This window comes from Tursiops truncatus, chromosome 2, assembly GCF_011762595.2.
Source record: "Tursiops truncatus isolate mTurTru1 chromosome 2, mTurTru1.mat.Y, whole genome shotgun sequence".
Taxonomy (NCBI): Eukaryota; Metazoa; Chordata; class Mammalia; order Artiodactyla; family Delphinidae; genus Tursiops; species Tursiops truncatus.
The window spans coordinates 99,244,727-99,260,521 of record NC_047035.1 but is presented as its reverse complement, the minus strand read 5'-3'; the positions used below and the strand labels follow the sequence as shown (position 1 = coordinate 99,260,521).

The following is a 15,795-nucleotide window of genomic DNA, read 5'->3' as shown; positions in this document are numbered from 1 at the left end:
GTTTGGGTTAGTCTCAGGTAGGGGTTCTTACATCTAAGCAACTGCCTCATTGCAGTGTCATCTATACATAGCTACAGAATATATAGGCAGTGAATGATTTCAGTTAGAGTAACTCGATTTGACATTGTTACAATGTTAAAGACAAACGACACTTGTTAAAACGTCCACTCAAAAATGTATGGAAGTACAGAGAAATAATGTACAAATTTCAGGAGAGAAAGAGAAAATAGATCCCTTCCCACTGCATTTACATGTTTATTTGCTTGTTTAAGTCAGGAGAATTTACGAAAGAATGTAACCAGCATACTAGTGTTTTCTTACCAAGTTAGTGCGTAGAAGTGTAATTAAGAGACTACTTTTAAATTTTCTGAAGGCCTGGCTCTTCCTTCTGTTGCCTCTAAACTTGGAATGGCATTTTTAGTCAGTTTTATTAGAGGAAGAATAGCTTAACCAATTGAATTCTCAGTAGCATTTTTTTGTGGCAGATTGATAATAACTCCTAGAGGTTCTAAGTGGAGTGCCACTTCGATTATAAATTGAACTAGGCGTGATGGCATGCTTCTTGATGATAGTGGAACATAATTATATATTCTCTTAATTACTGTTTCTTGCCACTGTGATTATTTTATACTGGAATATTACCATATTGCAAAATTGTTACTCAAGTTCTCTTATTGAAAAGATGACAGTTAAGATTTAAGTTGAATTTATATTGATTGTAGATGACTGTTAACAGTATTCAACTGGAATAACATATATTAGTTTTAAAATAATTCTGTCAGAAGGGGATTGACCAGGAAGAATTTCTTTTGTGTACTCTTAAGATGCACAATTTAAATGATTTTATTGCTGTTTATGTATAAGCCATAAAATATTTTAACATATGGAGTATGAGCTAAATGTTTATATACAGTTGCCAGAAAGGAAGGTACGAACTTTTGTAGAATACAAACACCAAAAGGACTTTAGCAGTAGTTCTTTGATGGTTTGAGTAAATACTTAATCTTGAATTTCTGAATGAAAATGGGGTCAAGTTGCTTGAGCAGATTTTTCTCCTTTAAGACATCTCTAGTACTTAGGTATAGAGCACTGCATTGCCATTTTCAGAAAACAGTCCTACTTTTATATGGCCCTTTACTTTATAGAATTATTTTATGGGAGCTGGTTCCTTTCTACTACGAGGGGAAAAAAGGAAATTTATATGAGGTCTGGTGTTTGTGCTTTTACCTTTTTCTAACCAACAATTTCAGGCAATCCTTACTCTTCTAAATTTTAGTTTGATTACTGAAAAACCTGTAATTAGGAACTTTAAACTGCAATTAGGAACTTTAAACTGATCCTGAAAGTCATATTATGCTCTGACTTCTGGTATAGTGATAAATTTGAAGCCCCTTAAGTTGTAAGATATTCTGGTAAACTGTGTGTTCACTGCAGTCTGTATTCTCTGATAGTTTCCCTTTAGGACTCAGTAACGGTGCAGATAATCCAGTGAGATCCCTTATAATGATACTTCAGGGCTTATAAGGGTGTGAATTGGATATGGATGTTAGACAGGGTTTGATTTTGAGTAATAGGAACTTGAGTGTATGTATAGCCCTTTCATCACTCAAAGAAAGATATATACTTCAATTATAGTTGTATATGAATATATTTTTAGAAATTTTTTGCCAATTATATGACTATTTCTTTGCCATGCAGAAGGTTTGACTTTTATGTAGTCATATTTATCAATCTTTAACTTCTGGCTTTTGGATTTTGAGTTACAGTTAGAAAGATTGTTCTTATTTTATAAGATAATTAAGATGCATAATCTTATTTCTTTAGTAGATAAAGATATATACGTTTAAAATTAACTATATTCATAAGTCAGCGTTAACTTGTATTCTCCTTCTAAGAATCTGTTTGTTTTCAGTGTATGATTTCTATTATCTTAATATATATATATCATTCAAACAATGAATTTTAAAATAAATGTAATCTTTTATAGATATTTTGAATAGAGTAAACCCCAGCTCATATTCAAGGGGAATAAAGAATGGTGCACTCAGCCGAGGTACAGTATTATTGTACTATTTTTGTTTTAAAGTGAAGTATTTTGACATCATTGATTATATAGAAATATATTCAATGTGTTGTATAATTTTAAAATACAGGTATTACTGCTGCATTCAAGCCTACAAGTCAACACTACACGAACCCAACATCAAATCCAGTGCCTGCCTCGCCAGTAAATTTTCATCCTGAATCTAGATCTTCAGATAGTTCTGTTATTGTTCAGCCTTTGTCTAAACCTGTAAGTGTTTCTGAAACTACACAGCCAGCTGAGGGATACATTGGATATTATTTATCAGTATCAACAATGCCTAGTTAAAATTCTGTACTACCATGGGTAATCATCTAATGGAATCATAATCAGCATCAGAAAATGTCACCTTCTCTATGATAGCTCAACTGGTACCCAAATAATAATTGCAGTAACAAACTACTCAGCCTGTTTTTAAATTAGGTAATATGCTTAAATTAAATAGGTACAGTATTGAAAACTGTGCTATCAAAACATGAATAAAAGTATAATTAGTAATGAATATTGCATAATGGCAAACTATTTCAGATTGTAAATTGGGCCAAATGTTCTTAGTTCTTAATTGGGAAAATTGCTAAGAGGCTACTGGAGCTTTTTATTCTGAAAACATCCCGTCATAGTTTAGTTAGTTTAAATAACTCTTAACAAAAACTAATAGTTAATATTTATTGAGTTGTTAATATGTGCAAGGCTTTGTGCTAAATGCTGTACATGAATTAATCTCATTTAATTCTTAAATGTTCCTATGAAGTAGGCACTATTATTTTTCTCTGTTTTATAGTTGAGGAAACTGAGGCTCACAGTGAATTTAAATAATTAAATATTAAATTTAATAATTTAAATAATTCACTCAGGGTCACACAGCTGGCAAATGATAGATCTGGGATTTCAATCCAGACTAATCCGTAGTTTATTTGTATTTGTATATACATGCATGTGTATTGTACGTAAATGTATACTTCTAAAAAAAATGGAAGCATTGCCTTAGTGTGAAAGTTTTCAAAGTGTAGTCTTCAGTCCCCTGGGGTTCCTGTAAGACTCTTTTATAGGTTTTGGATCAACAGTATTGTCACAATAACACAAAGACACTATTTGCTTTTTTCACTGTGTTGACATTTGCACTGATGATGCAAAAGCAGTGGTGGGTAAACTGCTGGTTCCTTAGTATGAATAGTAGTTTTTGTATTAGTCACCACCCTGCACTCACAATAAAAATTATTCCAGTCATACTCCGTTCCCTTGATGAAGAATTAAAACGTTATTAATTTTATTAACTCTCTACCCTTGAATACATGTGTCTTTTAAAATATTTTGTGTGATGAAATGGGTGGTGTGCATAAAGTATTACTGTGTCTGAGGTGTGATGATTATCTTGAGGAAAAGCACTAGTGTGATTAAATTGTGAGCTAAACTACCCAGAAGACCATTTTTAACTTGAAAGGATGACTGACAAACCATGGTTTATACTACTATTAACTTAATGGTTTAAAAACACCTACTTTTATTATCTCACAGATTTTGTGGGTCAGGAGTCAGGTCATATCTTCATAGTCCCTCAAGGCTTCATTCAGGGTGTGGGCTCTGAGCTTGCAGTCTCATCTGAAGCTCAACTCAGGAAGTATCTGCTTCCAAGTTCTCATGCTTATTGGTACCATTCGGTTCCTTAAGGGTTGTCAGATTGAGAGTCTCAGAATTTTAGTGGCTTTTGGCTGGCTCCTTGCCAGGTGGGTCTTTCCAACATGGCTTCTTACTTCCTCAAAGTACACAAGGAAGAGAGAATCCTTAGCAGGATGGCATTACAGCCTTATGTAATGTAATCACATACAAAAAATCATGTACATTCTGTCACTTTTGCTATATTCTGTCAGAAACAAGTCACGTGTCTTGCACACACTCCAAGAGAGGGAATCACACAGGACATGAATACCAGGGCGTGGGGATCATGGAAGCTACTTTAAAGTCTGCCACACATGAGTTTTTCAGTCTTTGCTGTTTGGTAGACAGTTCCTCAAAATTGAACAAAGTGCACCTGCCACTTCAAGGAAAACAACTGGTGGTATTTCTTGCCACCGATGAAATTTGAGCTATTAAGCAAAGTTAGAATTTTGAACAACTTGAACCTGCCATCATGATCTTGACAGCTTCCCAGTACGTAAAATCTTTTCTGGTGGGTGGCGGTATTAATAAATATGATTTTTTGATATTGTGTAATTTTTCAACGTTTGGAAGATGTGCGTAATTCAAAGAAATCAATATTTTCTAAATAACTAATGTATGATGTAATAAAATCATGCATGGATAAAATTCATTCAAAGTGCAAGATAAGGCTAATAGATTTTAATGTAACAAAGTTCAAAAAACTCAGTGATAAGGAGCGAGATTTCACATTGCAACAAACCTTTAAGAGAATACCAACTGTCTGGCTTCCCTGATGGCGCAGTGGTTGAGAGTTCACCTGCTGATGCAGGGGACATGGGTTCGTGCCCCGGTCCGGGAAGATCCCACATGCCGCGGAGCGGCTGGGACCGTGAGCCATGGCCGCTGAGCCTGCGCGTCCACAACGGGAGAGGCCACAACAGTGAGAGGCCCGTGTACCACAAAAAAAAAAAAAAAAAAAAGAAAGAAAATACCAACTGTTGAGTTTTGGTATTGTATATTCTTCAACCGAAACAACATATTTTAACAGAATGAAAGCCAAAGCAGGTATGAGAGTATAGCAGTTTTTGATTAATCTAGACATTAAAGAGATTTGCAGAAATGTAAAACAGTGCCACTATTTTCACTGATTTTTTGTGTTTGCTAGATAAGCCATTTTTTACAAAATGTTATTTATGTTAATCTGTAATGGATTTATTATTGTTTAAAATGAAATTAATAAATATTTTTAAAATTTCTCTGTTTTAATCTCTAATATGGTAAATATCAGTAGATATAACCTACCTAAATAAAAATTCTTTTGGGTCCTCAGTAATTTTTCAATGTGTAGAGGGGTTCTGAAACCAAGGAGTTAGAGTACTAAAACAAAAAGTTACCCAAAATGTGAAGATTCTTTGCTACTGGAATTGAATTAACTCAGTGGATTTTTTCATGCTTCATAAGCTATTTGGCATTGGCCTTACAGAAATAGTAAATTTCCCCTAAAATGTTTGTTCTTTTTACAATAAGTGAAACAACTACCAAAGCACCTATAAATTTTCTTGCAAATATTCAATTTCAAAACCAGAATTGAATCCAGATATTTTTGGTATGACTAATCCATTTTTCCTTCACTTTATATCATATTACTGTAAGGTAATGTACATATTTGTTACCACTAAAAATTGATATTTGAGGTGTATCTTTCATAGAAGACTTATTAAATTTAATTTTATTTACATGAAAAGAAAAATCTATGGCGAAATAAACTCTGCCCCCACTTATATTTTGAAGAGGTCACATATCATAAAAAATAAGAGTATCTTTGGGCAAATACCATGCCCCCCCCAAATCTTTTCTGTAGTTTTAGCATTTTGAAATAATAATATTGATATGAGCCCTGGACTAGTAGTTTAAATAACTTAAGATTGAAGCAAGAGACTTGAATGCTGATTCTGCCTTGTTCTTAACTAAAGCATTGGCAAAACCTCTCTGAGCCTCATTTTCTTCATTTCTAAAATGAGAGATAATTTTACCCAGACTGCTGATTCTCAATCTTGGATCCTAAGATGGTAAGCTACCCAAAATGTAAAGATTCTTTGTTATTAGTGGAATCAAATTAACTTGGTAGGTTTCTCATGCGTATTGTAAGCTGTTTGGCATTTGGAAGGATAGAAAACCGGAAAAAGAAACTTTATTATTTAATTCAGTTTGATAGATAAAAATCTTTCCAACATTGGACCCAGGGAGAAAAAAAATAAAATGAGGGGTGATATCTTTGGTGTTATAAAAGTTAGAAACTAGAGCTTTTTCTAACTCAAAATGTTTTACTTCTGTGGGCATAGTTTTTAAATCAAAACACCTCAATTGATAGTTCCAGATCTTGGGGAGTTTTTAAAAGGCGAAATTTTGTCAGTTGGTCTGGGTGGATGGGTCTTGGAAGTAATACATTTTAAAAAGCTCTCGAGGTGATTCTAATGTGCACAGATAAGAATGACATATATTCTGGAATGAATTGAGGACGCTATGTAAGGAAATTATTTACTGTGAATTTTGGAAGCCACTGCTTTTAATTATAGTTTTTCATTTTATGTCATGTTTTGTATATATGTGTATATTTACTTTCTCATGTGTAACATCTCTATACTTCAGTGTCTCTTTCAAATCTGTTTCAGGTAGTGGGGATATATTGTTATCATTTAAAAAGTCAGTGTGATACAGCTTAAGGGCATAGGCTTTGTAATTAGACCCAACTTCTAATTACAGCTCCATCAATAATAAGTGGGACTGTATTGGGAACCTTGCATAACCACACCTAACCTTAGTTTACCTACTTATAAAATGGGGTATAAGGTCTTTGTGACAACTACTTGATTTAATACATGCAGTGAACCGTGAAGTGCAAGTATATTTAAAATATGACTGTGGCTTGTGTTTTAGGTGTGAAGGGTGAATAACTTCAAGTTCAGAAGTGACTTGCCCAAGGTTTTGTAGCTAAATAAATGTGCGGATTTTCTGGATCCCTGTCTAGCACCCATTCTGCCCTTACTGTTGTGTTTGATATCTTTCTGAACAGTTTTAGGAGACTTTAAAAATTCCATGTTGGATAATTATTTTAACCAGTTACTGTTTTTTTTGTTGTTTTTAAAATTTATTTTTGGCTGCATTGGGTCTTCCCTGCTGCGCACAGGCGTTCTGTAGTTGTGGCGAGTGGGGGCTACTCTTTGTTGCGGTGCGCAGGCTTCTCCTTGTGGTGGCTTCTCTGGTTGTGGAGCCACGGGCTCTAGGCACACAGGCTTCAGTGATTGCAGCACGCAGGCTCAGTAGTTGTGGCTCATGGGCTTAGTTGCTTCGCCAACATGTGGGGTATTCCCAGACCAGGGATCGAACCCATGTCCCCTGCATTGGCAGGTGGATTCTCATCCACTGCACCACTCAGGAAGTCTACCAGGTATTGTTGAATAATGTGTGCCTGCTCCCTGAAACTGTGGTGCTTACATTAGCCAGAGTTATTTCCTAGGAAAGTGTTTAACAGTATTAACTTTGTACTTCTGTTAAAGAACTGTTTTAGAAAATGTAGGTGAATATTATCCATTTTTTTAAGTGTAAATATTTGAAGAAAATATCTTGAAGCAAGATTGTGCTTGGTTACAATTAAGTTAGATGGCATCACAGATTTTTTTTTTTTTAAATGTTGCACGTTAAGGCTCAAATGCAAATATCTGTCTGTTAGGCTTCAAATTCTTTGAGTGGCTTGGGTTACTTCGATACCCATTTCCATAACAACTTCTTTTTTTTTTAAAACAGCAACAATCATTTATTTAGGCACAGATCTGCAATGCATGCAGGGTGTGGTGAGGAAGGCTTATGTCTTTTTAAATTAAGAAAAAATTTTTTATTGAGGTGTAGTTGACATACAGCATATTTGTTTCAGATGTACAGCATAATGATTCAATATTTGTATATATTGTGAAATGATCACCACAGTAAGTCTAGTTAAAGTCCGTCACCATACGTCGTTACAGAATTTTTTTCTTGTGATGAGACATTTTAAGATCTCTCTTAGTAACTTTCACATATGCAGTACAGCATTATTAACTTTAGTCACCATGCTGAACTTCACATCCCCATAATTTATTTATTTTATAACTGGAAGCTTATTCACTTTGACTCCCTTCACCCATATTTTGTTTCTATAACTTCCCATGGACAAACTGATGTCAATAGAAAAGTTAGTAGTAAACCAAAATTCTTAAAACTTATTTGTCCCTTAATTTATAAGCACAAAATAAGCAAAACCTTCCTGTTTGTATTTTGAAATAATATGTATTTTGTTGGGAAAGTTTAGAAAGAGAGAAGTGTACATACTGTATTTTGATTTTTTCCCCCCTTCAAACAGTGTAGATTATATCAGTCAGAACCAAACTATATACACAGATGCGTATTTCTCTTTTTTCACCTAACATTCTACTAGGAATGTGTCACTGGATATTTCTCAAAAACATATTAGTGGTTGCATGGTAATCTTTTAATTTATTTAACCATTTTTCCATTGTTGGACATAAAGATTTTAATTTTTTGCTGTTAAAAATAATTCTCCAATAAACAGTTTCACTTCCTTACTATAAATTTTTAAAGTGGAATCGTTGGATGAAAGGATGTGAACTAATATAAAGCCTGTGATAGCTGCTGCCACAATTTTCATGTGGAAAAGTTATACCTAAATATAGCTTCTATTTTGCCAGTAGTATATGTTATCATTATTTTTTAATTGATAAATTTTAATTTTATTTCAAACGAATTTTAGACTTACAGGAAATATAATACAATATCCCTAATGCTGACATTTTACTTATCAAAACTAAATTGCAGACCTTATTTGAATTTTACCAGTTTTTCCATTAATGTCATTTTTCGTTCCCAGCATCCTATTTAGGATCACACCTTAACAGTTTGTTGTTTCTTCTTAGTCTCCTCATATTTTTCTACAGTTACTTACTCTTTGTCTATTATGACCTTGATACTTTCAAGAGAAGTGGCAATTATTTTGTGTTATGTAATTGCCATTGTCTTTACTTGCATTTCTTTGACTAGTAAGTTGGGAAAAAAGTTTTTTGTATGTATTGGTCATTTGTTTTTTGCTTTTGAAGTGCCTCAGTTTATGCCCTTTGCCCATTTTTCTCTTAAAGTGACTTTTTCCCTTTTGATCTTTAAGTCTTGTTAAATCTTAGAGCTTTTGCTTTTTATATATTATGACTCATAGAATGGTCCAAAATCACTCTAATGAGAGCTCACTCTGTACAATGATGGTCTTTTGTAAATAGAATTGGGTTCTATTTTTGTGTATGTGTATCAGTATATTTAATATATAATAGTTTTGGAATACATATATATCCCTAAATTATATTGACCACATTTTATGATTATTTATATTAATATATGTGTGTGCTAACATATAAATTTATACTGTCTTATATTTGACTATATTATGATTCATTTCATACTTTTCACTCTTGATATCTTCCTGTTAACTGGGACCACACTTTCTCCTGATGGAAGGTCTGAAACTTTCCTTGAGCTCCAAGCACTTCAGGAATGGAGCAGGTGTCCCAGATCAGTCCTATAAACAGCTTCCATTCTAAACCCTGTGTGCCTAGCTTTCTTGTTTGTTCATTCTGCTGACCTGGCAGTTTTGTATTTGCCCTAAGAGGTGGGAGATTGCCTGGCCCAGCATGGCTTTCCGTAGGGTGCTGGGAAGAGGGGGGACCCATTAGTTTTCTTTCTTAGACTTGGCTTATAAATTTTGCCAGTAAAGACGATCCCAAAACTCATATCATGTGATGTGTTCATCCTTAACCCTGATGCACCATACTGCAGATTAATTCCCAGTATGTTTGCCCTGATATTTTTATCTGTGGGGTTTATAGAGGTATAGAAGCTTCTAAAATTGTACGTATGTCAGAATATTTACATATTTTTTTCCTTGCTTTTACCCAAAGATTTTGGTAAGTTCTATTATTTGCTCTTTGATAGGAATCCTGCATTTTTAGTGACTCTCTGAAGTATATCAGTCTTACTGATTTAAAATGGGTTTGTATGTTTCTTTTACCTTGAAAAAAAATCAGGCTAGAATTTTCCCCCCATTTTAATTGACTAGTCAGGAACAAGCCAGCTCTAAGTAATAGCTTGCTTTCAGTTTTAGTAGATGATAATTTTGGCATAATAGTAATAATTGCTTTTGTGTTTTATAACTTATTAGTAATGGAGTCATCAAAGGTTATCCTTATAATATTGGCATACAGTTAAATTTACCTTTATAAAAGCTTATGAAACAAAATAATTATAATTATGTTGAATATATGTAATGTTCTTCCTTTGAAATATTTTAACAGGGTTATATAACGAAGTCATCACGAGTTGTTTCTAATAATTCTTCAGAGTTACTGTTTGACTTGACCCAGGATACAGGATTACCACTTTACCAAGGAGGACCAACACTTTCTATAGCAGGTTGGTTTCAGCACTTTTTCAAAAAATTAGAAAAAGAAACTTGATGAATATGCATATGGAATTGACTTTCTGTTTTGAAGTCCATGCCTTCAAGTTAAGTTTTTCACATATTGTAAGGTGTAATGACGCTAGTAGTTCTCGAATGCCTTTTTAGGTAGTTTTAAATGAAATCTTATTTACTAATAGAATATTTTATTTCTTCCTGTTAATTAAGTAGGCTAACCAACTTTGACCTTGTTCGCACTTGGCATTAAACATGGCCTGAAGAAATCTTTATTTTTATTTTTTTATTTTAATTTTATTGGAGCAGAGTTGATTTACAATGTTGTGTTAGTTTCAGGTGTACAACAAAGTGATGTTATACATATACATATATTCATTCTTTTTTAGATTCTTTTCTCATATAGGTTATCACAGAATACTGAGTAGAGTTCCCTGTGCTATACAGTAGGTCCTTTTTGGTTATCTATCTGATATATAATAGTGTGTGTATGTTCATCCCAAGATCCTGATTTATCCCTCCCCACCACGTTTCCCTTTTGGTAACCATAAGTTTGTTTTTGATATCTGTAAGTCTGTTTCTGTTTTGTAAATAAGTTCATTTGTATCATTTTTTAAAATTAGATTCCACATATGAATGATATCATATGATATTTGTTTTTGTCTGACTTACTTCACTTAGTATGATAATCTCTAGGTCCATCCATGTTGCTGCAAATGGCATTATTTCGTTCTTTTTATGGCTGAGTAATATTCCATCGTATATATGTACCACATCTTCTTTATCCATTCCTCTGTTGATGGACATTTAGGTTGCTTTCATGTCTTGGCTATTGTAAATAGAGCTGCAGTGAACATTGGGGTGCATGTATCTTTTCGAAGTATGGTTTTCTCCGGATATATGCCTAGGAGTGGGATTGCTGGATCATATGGTAACTCTTTTTTTATTTTTTTAAGGAACCTCCATACTGTTCTCCATAATGGTTATACCAATTTACAGTCCCATCAACAGTGTAGGAGTCTTCCCTTTTCTCCACACCCTCTCCAGTGTTCATTGTTTGTAAACTTTTTGATGATGGCCATTCTGACCGGTGTGGGTGATACCTCATTGTAGTTTTGATTTGCATTTCTCTGATTATTAGTGATGTTGAGGATCTTTTCATGTGCTTTTTAGCCATCTGTATGTCTTCTTTGGAGAAATGTCTATTTAGATCTTCTGCCCATTTTTTGATTGGGTTGTTTGGTTTTTTTGACATAGGGCTGCGTGAGTTGTTTGTATATTTTGGCAATTAATCCCTTGTTCGTTGCTTAGTTTGCAAATATTTTCTCCCATTCTGTGGGTTGTCTTTTCATTTTGTTTATGGTTTCCTTTGCTGTGCAGAACGTTTCAAATTTAATTAGGTCCCATTGTTTCGGTTTTTATTTTCATTACTCTAGGAGGTGGATCAAAAAAAATATTGCTGCAATTTATGTCAAAGAGTGTTCTTCCTGTTTTCCTCTAAGAGTTTTATAGTGTCTGGCCTTACATTTAGATCTTTGATCCATTTTGAGTTTATTTTTCTGTGTGATGTTAGAGAATGTTCTAATTTCATTCTTTTACATGTAGCTGTCTGGTTTTCCCAGCACCGCTTATTGAAGAGTCTGTCTTTTCTCCATTGTATATTCTTGCCTCCTTTGTCATAGATTAATTGACAATAGGTGCGTGGGTTTAGTTCTGGGCTTTCTATCCTGTTCCATTGATCTATATTTCTGTTTTTGAGAAAAATCTTAAAATAATATCTATAAGTTAGAGAAGTCCTCTGATATCCTAAATACTCTGTTAAAAGGAATATTTATTATGTTCTATGACCACTAGTATGGAAAAGTGTATGGTTATAGTTAAATTCTCAATTAGGTTAGTGTGTTTCTATTCAATAAATGATTTAGGTATAAAATATGATTACAGAGTGCTCTTATAAAGTGGCTGCACTAAATTTGTCTGTAGTCATTACTCAGTAAATGCCTATTGAAGGAGTAATGAAATTTCCCTATTGAAGAAGTTACTTTTATTATATACTATTAACAAAGTTCTTCATTAACCAAAAATAAATTAGTGTGTTATGAAAGAATTTTATCTAATTGAAAATTCCTTGTATAGGCAGTTATGCTTTGTATACTAGCAATTTTGATATATTTCAGATATTTGACTAAATTGAGATTTGGGGGAATTTTTAGATTTTTCACTAATAAATTAGTGTGGAAAAATTACCAAATGCTTCCTGATTTTTTAAATAGTAATATCAGTACCTAAAATGTTTTTCCATTTAGATAATATTTAGGTGATATTCACTTCTTTGGGTATCACCTACAAATTTGTAAAAAACTAGTTAGTAAAATAGGTAAGAACCAAAAGAAACAAGGAGAAAAAATAATTGTCTTAAGTCTGGTTTTACAAAACACATGAACTTTATTTATAGAAAAAGTCTGAGTTCTTGAAACTTCTTGGGGCTAAGAACAATGACTCCTGCTCTCCTTCTAAGTTTTTTTCTGCAGAGAGACTTTAGCCTGTAGATTTGAACTGCTATTCTTAAGATTTTTGTAGCCTTTAGCATGTCTTTACGCTTCAGTTTTCTCATACTATTAAAATGGAGATTTTATTTTTCTTATTTAATGCATTCATTCTCCAGACCTTCAATCAGCCATTTGTAGATATAATTTTAATTCTTGCTCTATTTCAGTTAGGGCTTTCTGAAGCCCAAATAAGATAAATAAAACGTGAAATGCATTATAAGCTTTAAAGGACTCTACAACAAATATTTGTTATGAATGGTAACAGGTGCAATATGTTCAATAGCATTAACTGATCAAGGTCAAGTGATCATGGATATTTGGAGAGAACTGGGTTTGAGTTTGATCTTGAATGAGAATAGGATTTTTACTGGCCGAGATAGAGGTGTTGAGTGTGGGAAACAATACAAGCCAAAGGCAATAGAGATGTTAAAGGGTCAGAATTTAAAACTCTTAAATTCAGAGTAATTTTATTTCTTATGTTAAAAAATACTTATAATAAAAGTCCGATGTACTATCTAGGCTGTTATATAATCAGAATATTAATCCAAAATACCAGCACTCATTAGCTTTTCAGGTAACCTCAGCATCTCACAAGAATGCTACTGTGATTACACAGAATGTTTCCTGCGTTCCCATAGTATAGCCATAGCCGTCAGTAATCACATGCTTTGAAGATAGGAAAAAAAAAATCATTTTTATGTTATCTCAAAGGATGAAACAGAGGAGCCAACTATTGTAATACTCTTATTTTCTGGGCATATTTCTCCTTATTAAAAAGCAGACAGGTGAATCTATTACAATAATTTTTTCCCCTCTGAAGTAAGTTAAGATATAAAATATTAGTAAAGATAATAGCTGTTTTTTATTATTGAATGCTTTCTATGTACTAGATGTTGTGTTGGTTGCTTTTAAAAGTCAGTTATGAAATTTTTTTAGTAATGATAATAGCTTTCATTTATTATTGATTGCCTTCTTTGTACCAAATATTGTATTCGGTGTTTTAAATACAGTATCTTATTTGATCTTAAAAGCCCTGTGTTAAAGACACAGACCTACTAGAGAATGGACTTGAGGATATGGGGAGGGGGAAGGGTAAGCTGTGACAAAGCGAGAGAGAGGCATGGACATATATACACTACCAAACGTAAGGTAGATAGCTAGTGGGAAGCAGCCGCATAGCACAGGGAGATCAGCTTGGTGCTTTGTGACCGCCTGGAGGGGTGGGAGGGAGGGAGACGAAAGAGGGAGGAGATATGGGAACATATGTATATATATAACTGATTCATTTTGTTGTAAAACAGAAACACACCATTGTAAAGCAATTATACTCCAATAAAGATGTTAAAAAAAAAGCACTGTGTAAAATAAGGTATTATAACTCTTACTTTATAAAAGAACAAACTGAGGCTCAGGGAAGTTAATTAAATAAGCCAAGAATACATAGCTATCAGTGACAGAGCCTGGATTTGAACTTATCCTGTCTGGTTTAAAAGCCTGGAATATTTCTAGTGTATTTACTGCTTCTACTTTTAGTGTACAGTTGGGAGCATTAGAATATGATGTGCAGTTTTAAAATCCTTGTTACCCAGCCTAGTTATAGCCTAAATATCCCCATTTCCCTTGCTAATGCTCTGAATAAGGCTAAAATCCGTTAGCAAAAAGGTTATAGTTTTCAAAGTAAGACTTCATTTAGGAATGAAATTCCTGTAAAAACAAAATTTTATGCAAAAGTCTAATAAGTAAAATATAAAAGCAGAGTTTCTCTGTCAAACACACCCAGGGTATTCCCTAAGAGGAGCCCATTAAGCTCTGGGGAAGATAATTTGAAAACCATAGTATAATACTAACTCTTTCTATTATGAACCCTTTCACATGAATGAATGAGGTTTTATCATTCAAGATTAGTAGTTTCCACTTTGTATGTAGGAATAAATGGGTAATATAACCTAAAGCCATCAGTAGACCACCTCTTAGTTAGGTGGACAAAGCTAACTTTTCATTAGACATTTTAAGTCATTAAATAAAAAGCTTCTAAAGTGTCTCTGTAAATTTTGGGTTTTTTTTTTTTTAAACAAACTCACGCACTTAAGCATCTAAAGTTAATTCATTTGTGGGAACCCTGGCATATTCTTTGTGCTTTAACTTTTTTTTTGTTTTTGCTTGCTCTGCCTTCTTTCATAATAGCTGTTTATATATTTCTTTATTTGAAGTTATATTTAGTATTGCCTTACATAGAAAGGTATTTTATGAATAATTTGAATATATATAGTATATAATAGATACTTATACAGTTTCTTTATATCCCCTAACTTTTGATCACATCAATTTTTGTCATTATTTATTGTTATTTGTATGATGTGATAATTCAATTATATTACATTTAATTTCACTCCAAAGTATTTTTACTTAGTTGTAAACAATGTTCTAAAGTCTTTAAAAATATTTTCTCACTATTTAAATCATTATAGGTATGAATGAAAGTTCATTTTTATCAAAACGTCCTTCTACTTCTGAAGTAAACAGTGTTAATCCAAAAAAGTCTAAACCCAGTGAAGGTGTTTCTGGAACAAATTCCTCAACTGTATTTTCTTCAGTTAAATCTCTTTCAGTGACATCTCCCCAGGCTATGCCATCAAAAGGTAAATATGAAATGTAGCATATAAAAAAGAAATTATAGTATTTATATATGAATTATAGAAATTGTAATACAGACTATCAATAATGGTTATTGAAGGTTAAAAAGTGATGAATTTTGAATCATATATATTTTGAATTTATTTTAGGTACAAATATCTCATCAAATCAATCTAAAAATGGAACACCTTTTCCGAGAGCTTGTCCAAAGTGCAATATTCATTTCAATCTTTTGGATCCTTTGAAAAATCACATGAAGGTAAAACTTTTTCAAAATTTAATTTTAAAAAGGTTTGCAAATCCCTAAAAATATTGATTGATTTGCAGTAAATAATGATTTGTTCAGATATTTAGTTAAGAAATATTCTCATATTGGTATTTAC

General features: G+C 33.0%; 1 protein-coding gene across 14 annotated transcripts in view; it reads left to right on the top strand.

The window, feature by feature from the left end:
- Positions 1 to 15,795, top strand: part of ZNF280D (zinc finger protein 280D) — a 293,092-nt gene that overhangs the window by 196,819 nt on the left and 80,478 nt on the right. For 13 of the 14 annotated variants that reach the window (XR_012330131.1, XM_033851717.2, XM_033851716.2 and 10 more), the window contains 5 exons: positions 1,988 to 2,053; positions 2,154 to 2,293; positions 10,111 to 10,228; positions 15,247 to 15,417; positions 15,562 to 15,671. Coding sequence is in view for 13 of the 14 variants with exons in the window: in XM_033851717.2 (XP_033707608.1) it covers positions 1,988 to 2,053; positions 2,154 to 2,293; positions 10,111 to 10,228; positions 15,247 to 15,417; positions 15,562 to 15,671 (605 nt within the window). In the remaining variant the exon portion in view is untranslated. The remainder of the gene's footprint in view (positions 1 to 1,987; positions 2,054 to 2,153; positions 2,294 to 10,110; positions 10,229 to 15,246; positions 15,418 to 15,561; positions 15,672 to 15,795) is intronic. The other variant, XM_073801053.1, reaches the window with a different exon arrangement.